Here is an 18,601-nt window from a genome sequence, read left to right on the forward strand (position 1 = left end):
GGACAGTCTTCAAGAGGCTTTCTCCTCTGAAGTCCCCACGGGGCCTCTGTTGTGTCAAATCTCCCCCCCATCCCGTCTCCCCCCAATAAGGACATTAGGGCCCAGTCAGATAATCCAGGATCATCTCCTCACTGTAAGACCCTTAACTCAATCGCAGCTGTGAAGTCCCTTCAGGGCAGCAGCCCCACTCAGGGAACGCGTGGCCAGCCGCTCGCGCACCGCCGTGCCCCTCGCAACTCCTGGCAACCGTGGCCAGGGGCTTCCGTCTCGGGCTCTGTCTCAAGTCTCACAAGCACTCTTGTGTGTGCGCATCGCTCTCCATCGGGTGTGTGGACAACAGACCTTTCTGCCACGTGTCCTTCCTTCTGTGAGGATCCCCGACCTCCTGGAAGGACACCAGTTATCACCAAGGAGCGTCAGTGGTGACGACCGTCCTCAGAGCTGGACCCTCAGAATCGTCTCTTTTGACCTCATCTCAAAGCACACTTTTTGCTGGATTTAAACGACCTGGCTGACAGCGACTGACTGTTTTCCTTTCCCTTCTGTTGGCTCTGGTAGCTTCTGTTGGGCGGCCAGTGCTCCTTCTTGCTGTTTGGCTCTTTGAGGTGATGGGTCCTTCCCCTCTGGCCGCATTGGAGGCCCCCCTCTGGCTGTGCCGTCCGCACTTCACCTGGACGCTCCTGGGTTCTGCTGCCTTTGCCCTTCTCCTCCGGCTATGCTGCTCAGCTCCGTGCAGTGGCTGGATGGTGTCGGTCAACTCTTGGAAAGCGATCAGCTCCTCTCTGTCTTCACCCCAGGGGACAGTGGAAAAGGGTGGACTCCGGGCGGGTTCTGCTGTCGAGGGAGGTCAATGTGGGGGCCAGAGGCCCCTCCCTGAGCCCCGGGACGTCTGGCGGAGGAAGTGAAGTGGCACAGAAACACGTAGTGTGTGTGTGTTCAAAGCTTAAATGCCTCACCACTGAGCCCACCTCCCCCCACACAGGGACCAGGCTGCCCAGCTGCCCACAGAGGCCCACCGCACTTCTCAAGAGCAGCGTAAACCCCGGGCCGCCCCAGTTGCCTTACAACAGCTCCTCTTTGAGAAAACCACAAGTCCCCACGCTGCTCCGGCCAAATTTCTAAGGGTCACCAAACCGCCTTCCAAGTGGGTCCACATCTGGTCACCTCCCTGCACTGTCCAGGCTTCGCAGTTTCAGCCATGGAGCAACCACCCGGCCGGAGCGTTAGGCTACTTCCCGCCCGCGGGGAGCCCTTCCGAAGCCCTGACACGACCGCCAAGCGCGTTCCAAGAGCGGCGGGTGCCCGCTGAGCGGGAGGGGATGGAGGGGGCCGGTGCCCGCTGCCGGAGGGGACAGAGGGGCGCACACGGCCGGGAGGGGCTCCAGACGGGGGAGCAAGGCACTGCCCTCGGCCTGGAGACGCGCTCCAGCTTCCGGGCTGCGGTCGACCCCAGGCCCGGCCCGCAGCCCCACTCCCACCGCCCGGGACCGTCCCCACCCGCCCCTCCCGGCCGCGCTCCGGCCCCGCCCCGGCCACCACACCCGCCCCCCAGCTGACCCCGCCTGCCCGGGTCCTGCCGAGGTCCCTCCCCGCGCCGGCGGTCACGTGGCGCGCGACCCGGAGGCGGAACCGGACGGCGGGGCGTGGACCTCGGCTCTCAGAGCGCAGAGCGCCCGGGGTGTCTGCAGGGATTGGGGTGCGCCAGCCTCCGCGCCCCCGCCATGCGTCCCCCGCACCCCTCCGCCGCGCTGCTCGCCATCCTGGGCACGCTTTGGGCGGCGGCGCTCGCGGCCGCCGAGGCCCCACACCTGGTGCGCGTGGACGCGGCCCGCACGCTGCGGCCCCTGCGGCCTTTCTGGAGGAGCACCGGCTTCTGGTGAGCTCCGCGCGGGGACGCCGAGGTCGCGGCGGCCCAGCTAGCGCCTGCCCGCCAGCGCGCTCCTTCCAAATGGCCCGCGGCTTTGCGCTCCGCCCCGGGTTTCCGGGGCCCCTGTCGCAGCTGGAGCGGGCGCCCCGAAGTGAGGGGGGCCGCAGCTCCCTCCTTCCTTTCAGGCCCACCCTCAGGGTGGGGCTCTCCTCTCTGTCCACTGGCCCCGCGGAGCTTTGCCAGCTGAGTAGCTGCCCCTGCAGTCAGGGCCCGGGGGTGGTCCCCAGTGTGCCTGGTCTCCCCCAGGAGTCTGAAGAGCCTGGGGGCTGCCCAGGACACCCCAGGCTGCAGGAGGGTCTGTGGCCTAGGACCGTCTCAAGGGGGCAACCGCAGCGTGTCACCTGTACCCAGGTGGGGTGTCCCTAGTGGCCTCTGCCAGGCTTGGAGCTGATATCTCCCCGCCAGTGGGGCAGGGTTTAGCATGGGTATGTGGTCTCCCTGGGAGCCCTTGACCCCCATAAACCTGAGGCTTCACCCAGTCCTGGCAGCAGGGACCGGTTTATTATGTCAGGGGCAGTAAAATTCGCGGGCAGAAAGGTATACCCCATCCCTTCCCTGGGTTTGTAGGTGCGGCGTGTGTGGAGGCTGTTCCATGAGCCCCTCCCCTGGGGACTGATGGCTCCACTCCCCCCGTTTTGTGTCCAGTCCCCCACTGCCGCATGGCCAGGCCGACCGTTATGACCTCAGCTGGGATCAGCAGCTCAACCTGGCCTACGTGGGTGCCGTTCCTCACGGCGGCATCGAGCAGGTCCGGACCCACTGGCTGCTGGACCTCATCACGGCCAGGTGGGTGACGAAGGGGCTGGGCCACTGGGCAGAGCCCGTGGGGGAGGTGCGGACCAGACTGAGAGGAGGACAGCGCAGCACTGCCCTTCTGCTTCTCGGCAAAACCCCCTGCCTTGGGCACCACTGGCTTCCTGCTGGAAGCCAGCCTGGAGGCACAGCTGGACCCCACAGCGGCAAGTGGGCACTCTCGCTCTGCTCAGGCTGTGCGGGGTCGCCCCGTCAGGCCCAGGCTGCAGTCATGCTGGTCCCACCTGCCCTTGGCCCTGCCAGGCCCAGAGGGGCCGAGTTACACGGTGTGAGAGACACTTGGGTGTGTGCAGTGTGGGGTCTCCTAGACAGAGGCTCTCACGTCCCTGGCCAGAGCTGCCAGCTCTCACCAGGGCGGTGGGGGCTGGCAGGTCAAACGACCTATGTCCTTTTGGCACCTTGGACGCCAGGTGACTGCCTCAGGGTCCTCCGAGTAAGATAGGACGCCAAGTGTCAGACTGGCTCCATGGACTGTGGGCACGCAGCACTATGCCCAGCGTGACGCCGGGGCCACGTCTGTCTCGGGGTGCAGTGTGGGTCCTCGTGTGTGCCCAGTGTGGCCCTCCGTCCCGTTTGGAATCCCCGGCTTCTCTAGGTCAGAGGAACCAGGCAACAGAAGGTGGCCGTGATGGGCAGTGGGTGTGGGGGCTGGCTGCAGGCGCTGGCTCCGCTAGAGGATGGAGTTGGCGGCCGCCAGCTCCTGGTGGCGGGCGAGGGCCGCCTGCACGGCACAGTGCACGCTGGGGAACAGCTGCCCGTCCTCGGCCGTGTCCCCCGGGTCTTCCCCGAGGAAGCCGCCTCTTCTCAGCATGTCTGTTACCGAGGGGTTGCAGCAGGCCAGGAGCAGGCTGATGCCCAAGGCCCTGTAGTCTCGATGCAGCTCCTGCAGCGTGGCCAGGCCAGCCACATCCAGGAACAGCAGCGGGGCGCAGTCAATGACCACCGCATGGAAGCGGGTCACCGCAGGCACCAGCGAGGCTGTGCCACTCCTAGAGCTCGGGTCCCTGCCCCCCACGGGGTCTCCCTCGCTGGCCCCCACCCCGGGGCCCCTCTCCTTCCTCCTGGCGACCATGTAGCCCACATCCAGCCCCGTGAGGCTGTACAGCGACTGGAGGAAGAAGTCCTTGTTGGCATAGCAGAGCGGCCCCATGAAGCGGAACACCTGCACGCCGGGCTCAGGGGCCAGGCCCTCGAACTCTGCCGGATCCCCGTAGAAGCTAGAGCCCCCAGCGCGGGCGAGCAGGGCGGTGCGCGGGCGGTGGGTGCGGCCGGCCAGGCTGAGCAGCGAGAGCAGGACGCCGGCCAGGAGCCCGGCCTCGGTGCTGACCAGCACGCAGGTGGCCGCTGTGGCTACCCAGACCAGCGCGTCGGCGGGGCTGAGCCGCCACAGGCGGGGGACGTCCCGCACCTTGCGCAGGGCCCCACGCAGGCTGACCACGATGACGCAGGCCAGCACGCTCCGCTGCAAGTCCCGGAACAGCGGCGCCAGCACCAGGAGCACCAGTAGCACCACGGCGGCGCTAACCACGCTGGACAGCTGCGTGCGGCAGCCCGTGGCCGTCTTCACCAGGCTCTTGGCCAGGGCGGCGCTCGTGGCGAAGCAGTGGAAGAAGGCAGGCAGCACGTTGCAGCAGCCCACGGCCAGCAGCTCCTGGTTGGCGCGCACAGCATAGCCGTGGCTGCGGGCGAACATCTCTGCCAGCGAGATGGAGAAAGCGGAGCCCACGAGGGCCAGGGAGGCAGCGTCCAGTGCCACCCGCCACATCAGCCCCAGGTCTGGCGCCCGAGGCGCCATGAAGCCAGTGGGGATGTCGCCCGCCACGCTAGAGCCGAAGCGCTCGTGGAACTGCCCGAGGTGGGACACGAACGTGGCCACCACGATGACCAGCAACTCGGCGGGCAGCGGCACCCTCAGGCGGTGCTGGAAGCGGTCCGAGAGCTCCTTGGCGGCCAGCAGCACGGCCAGGCACATGGCACTGGTGAGCACATCGCACAGGTTGGCCTGCCCAGCGCCGCGCAGCAGGCTCAGCCAGGTGCTGACCACCAGGCCCGGCCCCCGGTGCCGCGGGACCCGCACACCCAGCAGGTGCCGGAGCTGGGAGGTCAGGATGGTCACCGAGGCCCCCATGGCGAAGCCGTCCAGCAGCGGCTGCGAGAGGAAGGTGGACACGAAGCCCAGCCCGAGGATGCCCATGAGAACCTGTGGATGGAGCATGGCCGGGGCTGCAGACGGGTAGCCCCACTCCCGCCCTCGCCCTGCGTGTCTCCCTCGGGGCCCCCACGCGAGGCGTGGGGCTATCCGTCTGCACACAGGCCAGCAGACGCTGGAGCGCATGCCGTGGCTGTGGGGCTCAGCGTGGTCTCAGGCACGTGGACTCTGGGCGTCAGAAGGCAGCGCCACCCACCTCCCAGGAGAGCTGAGGGCAGGGACTGGGGTGGCCTTTGGGAAGAGGTGATGTGGAGCAGGTGTCCTAGTCCGAGGAGGCCTTGGGAAGGCAGGCAGGCCCCAGGGTCCCAATTGGGACAGGAAGCCAGGAGGAACTTGGGGCCAGGTGGGGCACTGGGGCATGCCTGGGCCCAGAGCCACAGCCCGTGGCCGTCCGGACAGGCTCCCTGTGTGGGCGCGGGTGCAGCACCTCACCTGGTAAACCCCAGCCATCAGCGTGAGGGCCGTGGCCACGCGGATGGCATAGCAGTCCCGCCCGCAGTCCTGCAGCCCAAGCGCTGGCACGGTGGCTGAGTCGTTGAGACTGCTGCGGTTGGCCCCGGGCCCCGGGCCATCCTGGGAGGGGTCGAAGCCAGCCAGCAGGAGCTCACGGTCCACCACCTGGCCCACCATGAGGCAGAGCAGGCTGAAGATGCCCACGGAGACGTGGCGCGAGGTGCCCATGAGGAAGTAGATGACGTTTGCAAAGAAGGATGTGTAGAGGCTGTAGATGGGCTGCAGCCCGGCCAGCAGCGAGTAGGCGATGGCCTGCGGCACCAGGATGATGCCGATGACCAGCCCAGACATTACATCACCCGCAAGTGCTTCCCGGGGCCGGTACTTGCGAAGCCAGCAGATGGCAGGGAACAGGGCCTGCAGCTGCGCCCAGGCTCCCTGCAGGCTGCAGGCGCAGCTCCGCCGCAGCCCAGCCTTCAGGGCCTCGCGCAGGCCCGGGGGCGGCGGGGGGCGCCGGCGGACCAGCACCAGTTGCCCACCCTGCTCTGTGTTCTCGGAGGATGCTTCCATCGTGGGGCCCCGGGCCCCCTGGGAGAACCTGCAAAGTGGGTGGAGGTGGGTGTCACCGTCGGGGAGGCCAGGCTGTCAGGGTCAGGGGGCCTCGGAGCCAGACGCGCAGCTGGACCAGACCCCCTGTGCCCACGCAGCGCCAGTGGCCTGCGCCCACACCAGAGGCCGCTCCGCCCGCCGTCTGGACACCTGGCCTGCGCCAGCAGCTGCAGCCCCGCAGAGGCCAGAGCCCCAAGTCCACGCTGCAGCAGCACCTGGCGCGGCCTGGTCCTCGGGCAGGACTCCTGCATGTGCAGTGCATCTGGGGGGGCAAGTGGGGCGTTGCGCCCGCCAGCGAGTCCTGGACGGCAGCCCCCTTTCCCAGCGTGCGTTAACGCTGCTGAGTTCTGGCTCAGGCCCCACGAGCACCGTGGGAAGCGCGTGCCAATCGTCCTCGCAGTCCAGAGGGCAGCCTGCCGCCCGGGCCCAGCCCGACCTGCCGCCTGCTCAGTGAGCACCGGGGCACTGTTCACAGCTGCACTGAGGGCCCTCCGGCCTTCCGCTCTTGACGGCCCCCTCATGACGGTCTCTGCCCACTCAGAGCCTGGTCACCCGGGCACGGTGCACACGGGCCTGGGACCCGGGGCCTGGGGGCGGCCCTGCGTGAGGAGGACAGGTGCAGGCCCAGGCCTGCCCTTCGGGGCACCACACGGGGATCCCTGGACACCCTGAGCTCAGCCAGAATTCTCGGGTCTGGGGGCATAGTTTGAGGACTGTTTGAATGCCTGAGAGCGCACAAAAGAGACCTCGGGGTCAGGCCTTGCCACTCTCCAGATGGGGCGCTGACCTCTGCTGTGGCCAGGTGGGCCAGAGCCCTGCTGTCCTGCAGCGGGCCCCAGGGGACTCTTACCTGAGGGACCCCTTCCCAGGCTCCGCGGGTAGTTCAGGCCTGGCGCGTCTGTCCCGGGACCCTCTGGCTCAGTCCGCGGGTGGGGCGTGCGGCGGTGGGCTCAGGCTGAGCTGGCCCACGCTGACCAGCGGTCAGTGGTCTGTGCTCAGCATCTGACTGCCCAGCTTGCTGGGCTTGCAGTTAAATCATTTACTCCAGAGACTGCTGAGTCACAGGTTTCCCCAAGATGAGTGTTACCTGAGCGGCTAATCCGGGGAGTTGTTCTATAATCAGAGGCTCAGAGAATGACAATTGTGTGGGCCTTTCATAAGCTTCCAGTCTCCCGGGAGTGGGGCCCCTGGGGTGGGGGCAGGGGGTAGCCAGCGGGTGAGCTCTTGGCTCGGGGCCGAGTTCACGGCTTCCAGGACCTGGAACATGGGCAAGGGTGGGGGTCTGCGGGAAGGACGTGTCCCGCAGCATCGTCCCTGGATGTCCTGTTTTCCAGGAGTTGGGTCTGGTCTGTGCCGGAGCTGGCTGGGCCCCAGGCAGACGCTGCCCAGCTTCTGCTCTGGGTCGCAGACTCCAGGGTTGCCGGTATGGGGATCCAATAACCAGCCAAGCGTGTCCTTCCTGCCCGGGGTTGGGGGGGGGGGGGGGGGGCTTGGGTCTGCCCCCTGGAGCCCAACCTGCTGGCTCCCAGCCAGGTGCTGACCCTGTGTTGAAGGCGGGTGCCTGGCCTCGCCACACCTCGGTCCGCTCCTCCAGGGTGGTGGTACCTGCATCTTGGGGCCAGTGGGAACGTAAACAGTCGGTTTAGAGAACTACCCTCATGTCCCACGCGCAGTAAACTGAGTGTGCTGCTGCTTTAAAGGTTACTCAGAACCTCAGTTCTCCCACCTTGAAAAGGAACATGTGGGTGTCTGAGGGGCAACGTGGGGAGAGGAGCCCGTCTCCTGGGCCGTGATGTCCTCCGCCCCGGGTCGCGGGCCGGGGTCACTGTGATGGGGCTGCAAGGCAGAGCTGGCCTGGGCACACTGGCCCCCGAGGCCCCAGGTGGGGGGCGGGCAGAGATCTCTCCAGGTTCCTAACACACTCGGCCTCACTCTGGGACCTTCCTCCAGAGCCCCCTGAAAGGTGTACCCTGTTCTCACATCCACAGCCTGGCTGGGGAAGACTGGGGCCCCATTTGGGGGCAAAGATGGGGATGGAACCCCAGGATGGGCGGGGGAGTGCCTGAGAGTGAGAGGTCTCCCCACCCCCGCAGAAGCGGGCAGTGTGGTCAGTGCCCGGGGCCCCACTGCTCAGCTCCAGACACAATCCTGTCCTTGAGGACTCTGCCAGAGCCTGGGCCACCCCAGTGCCCCCCACCCACCCCTCAGCGTGCCCCCCCCCACCCCCCCCCCCCCCCGAGTCCTAACCAGGGCCCACTCGGCCCTAGCAGGGAGCTGTTTGCCCAAGGATGTGGTTTATTTACAGGAGCTACTGGCCAGCGAGCAGGCAGGATGAGTCACAGCTGCCCAGGGGCAGATAAGAGTCCTCTCTGGGCTGGAGAGAGTGTGGCCACCGGGTCACAGTGCTTATCTTATCTTCCAACCGGCTACCAGTAGTTCGGGAACTGCCACGTGGGCAGAGGTGGAGCTGGGGGCCTCAGCCTGGGGAAGGGGAGCTTCGCCCACCCTGGGAGTCTCCTTGGGTGGGGGTAAGGCCCAGGCTGTGCACATGGGGAGTTCCTGAGTGTGGGCAGGGGTGGTGGTGGGATGTGATGGGCCAGGGAGCTGGTGCAGGGAGGGGAGCCTGGAGGCAGGAGGGCGTTCTGGGGACTGACCACATGTGGAGCACCGTGCTGGGGGCTGGGCAGGTGGAGACGCTCTGGAAGGGCTGTCCTGGCTGTCGTGGTGGTGGGGTCAGGCCTTCTACTCCCCCAGCCCCTGCATCTAAGCAAGTGAGGAGATACAGCTGAGGCTTCATTCCTGTCCTTGGAGAGACCGGCAGGACCCGCAGGGCCTGAGCCGCGCCCCCCATCTGCCCCCTGTGCTTTGAGGCCCATGTTCTTTGCTGTCGTCAGAGAGGGAACACAGGCACCGCCTTGGGGCCCAGGGCCTTGCTGGCTGAACCCCACTGCAGACTTTTCTGAGCGGGCAGGAGACAGCAGGGCCCTCGGCTGGCCCGCAGAGGGCACGGGACTCCCGCGCCTCGGCCGGCCTGCGGGAACCGCGCTCCGTTTGGCTCCTCCAATCCTGTGCACACGGTTGTTTCTTCAATGGTGGTCCTTAAATCACCGTCTCCATAGCTGAGTTCACGTATTTGGAAAGGGGCTCTGTATCCCACGGCACGTGAGAAGGGCCAGCCCATCCTCATCTCCAGGGCGCAGCTCGCGGCTCCTCTCCCGCCCGCCCAGTCGGCCTGGCGGCCCCCTCGCAACCCCAAAGCGGACCGCACTCCCCGGCCTCAGCGCGGGGCGCTCTCTGCCCCGCCCCGCGCACTCGCCCACGCCGGCCCTGCGCGTCCCACCCGCACCGAGCAGGGGCGGCCTGCGCTCCCGCCGCGTGCATCTCCTCACATGCTCTGCCCCTTGCCCCCGCCACGAGCGCGACCGCACCCCGCACCGCCCCCCAGGCCGAGCAGCCCGGCCCCACCCTGCGCCCCCGCCTGCCCGCGGAGCCCTTCGCGCACCAGCCGAGGAGCACCCGCACCCGGCGCCCCCACTCTTCCACGAGCGAGGCCTGGGCCCCGCCCCGCGGACGCGAGCACTCACCGGGCCTGCGCACCGCCCGCCGGCTCCTCGCGGCGCGCGCGCTCAGGCAGAGGGGCGGGGGTGGGCTCGGCGCCGCCCGGCCGGCCGCCTGCGCGGTGAATGAAGCCGTTCCGCAGCCGCCGCTGTGCGCCAGCCGCGGCCCTGCCCCCTTGCAGGAGCGGAAGGCGACCCCGCCTGTGCCTCCCACCCAGGACTGGCCCCTGTGGGGCGGCAGGGTGGAGAGGCGCTGGGGCGACTGCGTCGGTGACCCCGGCCCCTGCAGGGGGGCGCTGGGCTGGGCTGCGCGCTGTAGCGCTGGCTCAGCCCTCTCGCTGGCTGTGATCGCTCCCATTCCTTCCCCGGGGGGCTGAGACGGATGGAGACCTGGGCACCACCAGTAGAGCCCGAGGGCCGCGCCTCCGGGATTCTGGGCCCGGGATCCCCCCCGTGTTGGGTCTTTTGGTCCTTGAGGAGCAAGTGTCCGGACCCCCAGGGCATTTCCGGGAGCCGACACCGGACGGGTCAGCGGACTCTCAGGTCCGCTCGGAGTAACGGGCTGGCATCGGCCCTGCGGCTGGGGCTCCCCTAGCGGCACCCTGCTGGCCCGGGACCAGAACGCGGGAACAGCATTTACCCGAAGCCTCGCTCGCGGGATCCAGAGAGAGCCCGGCACCCGCGCCTCAGCGTCACCCACCCCCACCTGCGGGACTTTGGAACCTGTACCTTGCCGCGCATTTAATTTTTACCCTGTCGCTTAAGGCTTTTTCCGTTTGCCGCAGATTGTGACCTTTGGGGGGGGGAGGGGCGGATCACCGCTGCGCACGTGCCGTGGGGCTGGCCCCCCGGAGCGGGAAGGCTGGGCCGGACGGGAGCCGGAGGCACCTGGGTGCGTGGTGGCGCGGCCTTGACTTTGTGTAGAGAAGACTGCGAGGCTGGAGGCCCCGGGGGGAGGTGCTGACTTGCCCGAGCGCTCGATCTGTCCCGGGCTCAGCGCTGGCCAGTCCAGACCGGTGTGAAACAGACCAGAGCAGGCCAGGGCCGGATTCCCCCGGACTTCCCCCTCGCCCCTCCGCTGCCGCCGCCGCTGGGGGCGCAGCTGCGCCTCCCGCTCCGATCTGGACCCGGCGGGCTCAGACCCTCTGTGCTCTGCCCGCCCCGCACGCCTCGGCGTGCCCACCGGGCACCGGCTCCCTCGGCCAGCTCCTGAGCCGGGTTCCCCTCGGATGCTCACCTCCGCGCCACACCAGCACGCCAAGCCCCATCTTACTCAGCTTCCCGCTGCCTGCCCCTGCCCGCTGCAGCCACCCCCACCCGGGGCCTCAAGCGAAACCCCTTGGCTGGACTGCCCTCCTAGCTCACCCTAGTCAGCGCGCGCTGCCCCTCCACCTCCTAAATCCATCCGCTCCAGCTCCCTCGTGCTACCTCCACACCACCACCCAGAGCTGTGGTCTTGGGGTCATTATGTCAGTGTGGGCTCAAAAATGGCAACAAATGTCCCACTCTGGGAGTTGATTATTGGGGGCGGGGGCTGTGTCTGTAGGACGGCAGGGGTAAATGGGAAAGTCTCTACTTCCCTCTCATTTTGAATCCAAAGTACGCTAAAAAAGAAATTAAATTTCAAAAACATATGAAGGGGAAAAGGGGGGCTCACATTGCTTCTCAGAGTGGAAAGAGGTAGGGGCGCTGTCCATGGTGCCGCTCAGAGGGGGAGGGGGCTGGGGTACTGTCCACGGTGCCCCGCAGAGGGGGAGGGGGCAGGGGTACTGTCCACGGTGCCCCGCAGAGGGGGAGGGGGCAGGGGCGGTGTCCACGGTGCCTGGAAGGGTGGGGATTGCAGGGGTGCTGTGTTCATGGTACCTCTCTGACTGGGAAGGGGCAGGAGTGCTGTGTCCCCAGTACTTCTCTGAGTGATGGTACTGTATTCATGGTACCTCTCTGAGTGGGAAGGGACAGGGGTGCTGGGTCCACAGTACCTCTGAATGGGAGGGGCAGGGGTACTGTGTCCACAGTACTTCTCACTGTGGGAGGGGGTGGGGCGCTGTGTCCACAGTACCTCTCACAGTGGGAGGGTGCAGGGGTCCTGTGGAGCCAGACCCAGGTCCCCAGCCCCAGGAGGTGCAGGATCTGGCAATGCAGCATCCTGCCAGGCCCACCGCACAGCCTCCCCCTTCCTGTGAGCTGTCTTGCTCTACCCGCCTCCACCTGTGGTACCTTTTCCAAAAGACCTGCCTGCCCCCTCCCACTCTGAGCCCCCTGCTGTTCTGAGCCCCTGAAGGCTTGAGGGTGGGCTTCCGGTACAGACTCACTCATGCATACTAGACTGAGTGACTACTAGGCTCACATACTTATTTTCTCAAAGGAGAAAGGCCAGTTGCGCCTGGAGCCTAGTCCTGCAGGGCGCCCTGCCGGTTCCCGAGCTGCTTGAGTGTGGCTGCCGTTTCAGCCCCTGGACTAGCTCCCACGCCTGACACTGAGTGTCGTTCCACAGGGGGCTGGCCGGGCAGGGCCTGCGCTACAACTTCACCCACCTGGATCGGTACCTGGACCTTCTCAGGGAGAACCAGCTCGTCCCAGGTAAGCTGCCACGTCGCCCTGGTGCTGCTGGCCTCCCTGTCTCTCCTTGGCCTGGTTCTTCTGGGTCCTCCTGGCTGCCCACTCAGGGCTGCCTCTGTGCCCACCTGGCCGCGCCAGGCAGGTGAGCAGTGGGACGCCACGCTCGTTGCTGCAGGCTTTGAGCTGATGGGCAGCCCCTCTGGACGCTTCACCGACTTCGAGGACAAGCAGCAGGTGTTCGAGTGGAGGAACCTGGTCTCTCTCCTCGCCAGGAGATACATCGGTGGGCGGGGCACATGCCCTGTGGGGACCGGGCGGGCACTCCTGGGCAGGTTGCCCTCCATCCCACCCCCACCCCACCTGGTTTTCTCATGAAGTCACCAAGCCACCAAGCCAGGGCCTCCTGATGGGGGAGGGTCCGGGCGGTGGGGGGGGGGGCGAGGCCCGAGAGCTCCAGGGACCCAGACCCTCCCATCACACCTGAACCTCCCAGCTCTGTTTGCCCCTCCTTGCCCTGGAGGGCTCCATGAGCTGGTGACACCGCCCCAGAGGAGGGGCCCTCTTGCCACAGCGAGGACCCTCTGCAGGTAGGTACGGCCTAGAGCACGTTTCCAAGTGGAATTTTGAGACATGGAACGAACCAGACCACCACGACTTTGACAACGTGTCCATGACCTTGCAAGGTGGGTGGGCCAGCCTCTTGGGGTCCTGTGGATCCGCGAGGGCTTGGCAGCGGGCCCCTCTGGCCCGGAGGTGTGGACTCTGTGTCCTTCCCGCCCAGGCTTCTTGAACTACTACGACGCTTGTTCCGAGGGTCTGCGAGCAGTCAGCCCAGCTCTGCGCCTGGGCGGCCCTGGAGACGCCTTTCACGCGCCGCCGCGCTCGCCGCTCTGCTGGGGCCTCCTGGGGCACTGTAATAACGGCAGCAACTTCTTCACCGGGGAGGTGGGTGTGCGGCTGGACTACATCGCCCTGCACAAGAAGGTAGGCTGGGGACCCCGCCCGCGGCCCCTCAGCGGCCCTCCCGAGGTGCTCAGGCGGCCGCTCGCAGGGCGCGGGCAGCTCCATCTCCATCCTAGAGCAAGAGGCGGCGGTCGTGGAGCAGATACAGCGGCTCTTCCCCAAGTTCACGGACACCCCCATTTACAACGACGAGGCCGACCCGCTGGTGGGCTGGTCCCTGCCGCAGCCCTGGAGGGCCGACGTGACCTACGCGGCCATGGTCGTGAAGGTGGGCCCGCCCTTGGGAGTCCCGGGTGGGAGGGGCAGATGCCCCACCGACACGGTCCCAGCCGCCCAGACATCCGCAGGTCATCGCGCAGCACCAGAACCTGCTGCTGGCGAACGCCAGCTCGGCCGTCCGCTACGCGCTCCTGAGCAACGACAACGCCTTCCTGAGCTACCACCCGCACCCGTTCTCCCAGCGCACGCTCACCGCGCGCTTCCAGGTCAACAACACGCGCCCGCCGCACGTGCAGTTGCTGCGCAAGCCGGCGCTCACCGCCATGGCGCTGCTGGCCCTGCTGGGTGAGCGGCGGGCCGCCCCGCAGCACCTGCTGCGAGAGGGGGATTTCTCTCTAGGGTGGAGTAGCCTGTGCAAAGGCCCGCAGGCCAGCGGACCCTGCCGCGGAGGGGGGAGCTCTTCTCTAGCCCCTCCCCGCCCCGTTCCTAGCTCACGGGCCGCGGAGGTTGTGCGTGATCTCCCCCGGAGGGCGAATGGTGGGAAGCCCGGCCCGGGAGGGCAGAGCGGCCACGACCCCCGTGTTGACCGCCCCTGCGTGCCTGCAGACGGCGAGCAGCTCTGGGCCGAGGTTTCGCGGGGCGGCGCGGTGCTGGACAGCAACCACACGGTGGGCGTCCTGGCCACCGCCCACCGCTCCACTGGCCCGGCCGACGCCTGGCGCGCCACGGTGCTGGTCTACGCGAGCGATGACACCCGCGCCCACGCCAACCGCACGGTCCCCTTGATTCTGAGTCTGCACGGGGTGCCCCCAGGCCCCGGTGAGTAGGGGTCGCGGGGAGGGGACCCCGGCCCTGGGGCGGGCGGGGCCTGGAGGAGACGAGGCGCGGCCCCAGCATCTGGCTCCGCAGAGGTCGTCTTTGTCCAGCTCTACGTGGACAACTGGCTCTGCAGCCCGTACAGCGAATGGCGGCGCCTGGGCAGGCCGGTCTTCCCCTCGGCGGAGCAGTTCCGGAGCATGCGCGCGGCGGAGGTTCGCGGGAAGGGAGGGGAGGGGAGAGGGGAGGGGAGGGGAGGGGAAGGGGAGGGGGAGGGGAGAGGAGGAGGGGAGGGGAAGGGGAGGGGCGCCTCCCGAGGTCCGAGGGTCCCGAGGGCCTGACTCTGTCCCCAGGACCCTGCGGCCGTGAAGCCGCGCCCCTTCCCCAGCAGTGGCCGCCTGACGCTGCGCCCTCGGCTTGCTCTGCCCTCGCTGCTGCTGGTGCACGTGTGCGCGCGCCCCGAGGAGCCGCCGGGCCAGGCAAGTGGCCGCTCCCCCGCCCCCCCCACCCCCAGCCCCGACCACGCCGCCCGCCCGGGTCTCCCGGGTCTCGCCCCGCCAACCCTCAGCTTCGCTCCCCCAGGTGACTCGGCTCCGTGCTCTGCCCCTGACCCGTGGGCAGTTGCTTTTGGTCTGGTCGGATGAGCGTGTGGGCTCCAAGTGCGTGAGTGCGGTCACCGCCCCTACTCCTGCCCCCAGACCCCGCCTCAGTCCCCAAGTCCTCCCCGCTGCAGGGCCCCAGCGCCCCTCGGACTGCCCCCCCCAGGATATGTCCGTGTCCCCCGCACTCATCTGCCTCCATTGTTGGCACCAATGCCCATGACTCTGCGCCTGTCTGATGTAGGGTGGGGGCACCTTCTGGGGAACCTCTGCCCATGACGCTTGTGGTCCAGCCCTCTCCTCCCAGCCAGAGTGGACATCGCCACTGCAGGGAGAGTGTTCGGGCTCTGCGCCTGACCTTTCTGCAGCCCCCCTGGACCCCAGCCCTGGTCTGACCTCCCCAGGTGCCTGTGGACCTATGAGATCCAGTTCTGCCCAGAGGGTGGGGTGTTCGCTCCCATCAGCAGGAAGCCTTCAACATTTAACCTGTTCGTGTTCAGCCCAGGTGTGCCTGCCACCTCGGCACAGTCCCTGGGGGGAGTGGGGTGGTCCAGGGCCTTTCAGCACCTGGAGTCTGGGGGGATGAGAGGGGTTCAGGCTGCAGACGAGCATGTGCCTCTGTGTCCGCAGACACAGCCGTGGTCTCCGGCTCCTACCGGGTTTGTGCTGTGGACTACTGGGCCCGACCAGGCCCCGTCTCCAGCCCTGTGCGGTACCTGGAGGCCCCTGCCTCTTGAGGGCCTCTGCTGCCCGTGAGCCTGGGCAGCTGGGAGCCAGGCTGAGCCCAACTGCCAGCAGCCTGCCAGCCAGTCCTTCCCTCTGCTGGTCCCCTCCAGCCCCTCACTCGCCCCCTTAAAGGGCCTTACCGCTCACGGTCTCGGAGACAGCCTTCATGGTGGGCACTGGGACACGCGGCCTAGCTGGAGCACAGCCATCCCTGCCAGCCCACCAGAGGCCTCTGCCCACCCGTGGGAGCCGGGATTCCACTTGGGTGGGATGCGGACATGTGTGAGTTGCCATTGGAGTGCCCACGCTGGAGTGCCCGCCCTGCCTGTCTGGAGTCTCAGTGTCACCGCTGGGCGCAGCGGGCCCACCATGTCCCCTGGAGGGCGGGACCTGAGGCTCTGCCCAGAGCAGGTGGCCTGGGGCAGGGCAGAGCCCAGGGGGGTCCTGCTTCCTGAGGTCCAGCCACATTGGACCCTGCCCACCCCCCCGGGCGGGGGTTTCTAGGCTGCCTGGGCCAGACTGTCCAGTGGAGAGAGAGGCTGACAGCATCCACTCCATGGTCATCTGGGCTGCTCATCTGGCCCCAGGAGGAAACAGACCTCACGTCCAGACGAGGACCACCTAGGGGCTGGGGACGGACGTGGGGGCAGAGGGTAGGGAAGCTGCAGGGAGCTGCGGAACCGGGGGCTCCTCCCCACCCCACCTGCGTCCCAGGACAGATGGAGCCCGCAGAGCACGGTGGGGAGAGGCCCCCGGTGAGGAGAGGAGCGTGCCCCGCAGAAGTGGGCCCGATAACCCACCTCCTGTCTGCTGCCCTCCCGGAGCTACCTGGGCTCGGGCTGGGTAGGGGGGGAGTGCTGCGGGCCTGGCCGGGCGGATGGAAGACAAGGCCTGGTCGTCCCCCCGCCTGCCCTGGAACCCGCTGCCCTGTCCACGTGGAGCATGCAGGCATCCGGGCCCACCAGCTGTCCTGTTCTGGGTGAGGGTGTTGCTTTGGCCATTCTCCATGAGAACCCCAAGATCGGCACCTGTCCCCCTGCCTCAGGCCTTGGTGCCCAGGGCCCCACTGTTACCAGTCGCCTCTTTAAAGGCCCCTGCTCCAGACAGCACTCACATTCTGAGGTGCTGGGGGTGAGGACGTCAGTGTTTGAACTGGGGGGGTAGTATGCCTGCAGCAAGCCCTGAGCCTGTTCTCTGTGGTGGGAGCACCTCGCCCCAGCATTAAAGCAGCCTCTTCTCCACTTGCTGACTCGGTGGCCTGAGGACCCCAACGGTCAGGGTCCCTCTCAGCTCTCAGCATCCTGGGAGGGGTACCGGACTCCTGGGTTCCTTCCTCAGACACCATGCACCCCACCTTCCCTCCAGGGAGCAGAGATCACCCCCCGCCCCTCCTTGCAGGCACAGAGCAGTGGCCCACGCTCCTCAGTCTCCCAGCAGGAGCCTGCTGCCGCCTCACTGCTGGGAAGAGGGCCCCTCCTTCGGAGACAGTTGTGGCTTCTCGGCCGTCAGCGGGGATTCGGCCCTGATCCCTGGGTCTCACCGGTACGATCAAGCCCCGGCTGTCTCCAGGGGCAAGTCACCGTCTCCACTGAGATCGTGGCTGGCGTGGTGTCAGACCGCCCCCAAGCTGCTGGCATGTCCTCACCCTTGCTGGTTGGGGGTTGGGCCGGGAGCCGGGCTGAGAGTTCTGGAAGGCCACGTCCTTGGCCCCTGCACAGCCTGCATTGTCCCTGCTGCCGCGCCACTGTGCGTATGTGCTGTGGGACGGCAGCAAGAGGCTGCTCTGTCTGGCGGTAGGGGTCCCTTCCTGGACCCGTACAGCCTTCCTGCAGGGCGCAGCGCCCTCTCTGCCCCTCTCCCCAGCTGTCTGTCCCCACGTGTCCTGTCTTCGTCATCCGGAGTCTGGCCCACTGGCTGCCCTGTTGGATGTGGCCTGCTGGAGCCAGACGTGTGCCTCGGTCCTGCATGTGCGGAGGCGCTGGCGGGCGTGTGCCCTTGGACCACCCGCCAGGGTCACTGAAGGCTCCCAGAACGGACAGGGGAGGGGGAAGCCTTCAGGTCACATGTCCTGCTTCCAGATGCACGGGGCCCAGGCTCTGGGACACATACTGCGGGCACTGGCTTCTCACTGGCCCCAGGGTCGTGTCCCTCGGTAAATGGGGCTGGATCCACCCCGGAGCGGCTTCTCGAGAGCAGTCGGTCGTGACTGAGGAGGAGGCGGCCGTGGCCCAGGATGCTGGGTCCTGGACCAGAGCACTTGTCAGGGGTCAGCCTCAGATGCTCCTGCCGGCGGGGCCCTTGTGGGTCGTCCACCCACGGGGCAGTGGCCTGTGTCATGCCTGGCCAGCAGGCCTGTGGCCCAGGAGACGGGTCAGAATGGCGTGTGTAGGTGCAGCATCTGCTGCACCCCACCCCGAGCCCCACCAAGTGCTGGGCTCCCCGAAGTGGTCCTAGAGCAAGAGAACACCCCCACTTAACAGACACCCCGACACTGCCAGTACCCCACTTCACGGGATACCCCAACACAGTCAGTACCTCACCTTAGAGGACACCCTGACACTGCCCGCCCTCAGACTGCAAACTCCCCCGGAATCGCCTGGACTTTCATAGGGCCTACCTACCCACCGCTGGAGGACAGTCCTTACCCAGGCCTCCAGGGTGCGTATCATCGCTCCGCCGCCCTGATTGGTATAATGTCATCGAGGAAACCGAGATCCCGGGACTGAATGAACTAAGACACCGGGAGCGGGTGGTGCAGCAGATAAGCTCTGAAGGCGAGCCGCCACGCTGGCTACCTGAGGGCTTTGCTGTTCTCGGCCACAAGGGTAGAGAAGCCAGCACTTGCCAGTTGGCTGCATCTTGGTGCCACTGGCTGTGATTTGGTCGAGTAAGGGTGCTGCATCCGGGTGTCAGCTGACTAGTCTTGTCACAGGTCACACTGTGATCATGGGTCACCCACACCTGTCTGGCAAGTGACATGGAGACCAGAGGAGTCCCTCAGTCACATTTCCCCAGTTTCTAAGGGACCCAATCGCTGTTTCCCAACGTGGCGGGCAGGCCACGTACTTCCACAGTACGCCCCCTCCTCCAGCCAGGGGGCCATGGGGGCACTGCTGCTGGCTGAGTGTGGACAGCCCAGCCTACATTCTGG

At 67.2% G+C, this 18,601-nt stretch overlaps 2 protein-coding genes across 11 annotated transcripts; one reads left to right on the top strand and one right to left on the bottom strand.

Annotated features, from left to right (window-relative positions):
- The first annotated feature begins 1,393 nt into the window (after nt 1-1,393).
- On the top strand, nt 1,394-16,702 carry IDUA (alpha-L-iduronidase). Of its 4 annotated transcripts, none has more exons than XR_010660324.1 (14): nt 1,395-1,876; nt 2,573-2,713; nt 12,063-12,148; nt 12,303-12,410; nt 12,715-12,810; nt 12,909-13,111; nt 13,179-13,358; nt 13,438-13,654; nt 13,916-14,128; nt 14,204-14,340; nt 14,479-14,604; nt 14,708-14,788; nt 15,129-15,229; nt 15,355-16,702. XR_010660324.1 is itself a non-coding variant. In XM_065914715.1 (14 exons), exons 1-14 carry the CDS (start codon nt 1,722-1,724, stop codon nt 15,459-15,461), a joined length of 1,947 nt encoding a protein of 648 aa, XP_065770787.1. In that variant the 5' UTR covers nt 1,397-1,721; the 3' UTR covers nt 15,462-16,701. The 4 variants fall into 4 exon arrangements, 3 of the variants coding, with proteins under 3 accessions (XP_065770789.1, XP_065770787.1, XP_065770788.1); XM_065914715.1 differs by having other exon boundaries at nt 1,397-1,876; nt 14,708-14,784; nt 15,355-16,701; XM_065914716.1 differs by having other exon boundaries at nt 1,399-1,876; nt 14,219-14,340; nt 14,708-14,784; nt 15,355-16,701.
- SLC26A1 (solute carrier family 26 member 1) lies at nt 1,895-11,227 on the bottom strand. Of its 7 annotated transcripts, none has more exons than XM_065914710.1 (6): nt 10,321-11,227; nt 9,596-9,683; nt 8,666-8,774; nt 6,862-7,622; nt 5,382-6,000; nt 1,895-4,940 (listed from the first exon to the last, which is right to left on the bottom strand). In XM_065914710.1, exons 5-6 carry the CDS (start codon nt 5,970-5,972, stop codon nt 3,411-3,413), a joined length of 2,121 nt encoding a protein of 706 aa, XP_065770782.1. In that variant the 5' UTR covers nt 5,973-6,000; nt 6,862-7,622; nt 8,666-8,774; nt 9,596-9,683; nt 10,321-11,227; the 3' UTR covers nt 1,895-3,410. The 7 variants fall into 7 exon arrangements, with proteins under 7 accessions (XP_065770782.1, XP_065770781.1, XP_065770779.1 ...); XM_065914709.1 differs by having other exon boundaries at nt 10,298-11,227; XM_065914707.1 differs by having other exon boundaries at nt 10,209-11,227.
- Nucleotides 16,703-18,601: the final 1,899 nt, after the last annotated feature.

This window comes from Muntiacus reevesi, chromosome 22 (assembly GCF_963930625.1).
Source record: "Muntiacus reevesi chromosome 22, mMunRee1.1, whole genome shotgun sequence".
NCBI classification, from domain to species: domain Eukaryota; kingdom Metazoa; phylum Chordata; class Mammalia; order Artiodactyla; family Cervidae; genus Muntiacus; species Muntiacus reevesi.

Coding starts and splice junctions, on each gene's coding strand:
- IDUA (XM_065914715.1), top strand. CDS start 1,722: ATGCGTCCCCCGCACCCCTCCGCCGCGCTGCTCGCCATCCTGGGCACG. Junction 14,341..14,478: donor GGAGCATGCGCGCGGCGGAG/GTTCGCGGGAAG, acceptor CTCTGTCCCCAG/GACCCTGCGGCCGTGAAGCC. Junction 14,605..14,707: donor CCGAGGAGCCGCCGGGCCAG/GCAAGTGGCCGC, acceptor TCGCTCCCCCAG/GTGACTCGGCTCCGTGCTCT.
- SLC26A1 (XM_065914710.1), bottom strand. CDS start 5,972: ATGGAAGCATCCTCCGAGAACACAGAGCAGGGTGGGCAACTGGTGCTG. Junction 4,941..5,381: donor TGATGGCTGGGGTTTACCAG/GTGAGGTGCTGC, acceptor CTCCATCCACAG/GTTCTCATGGGCATCCTCGG.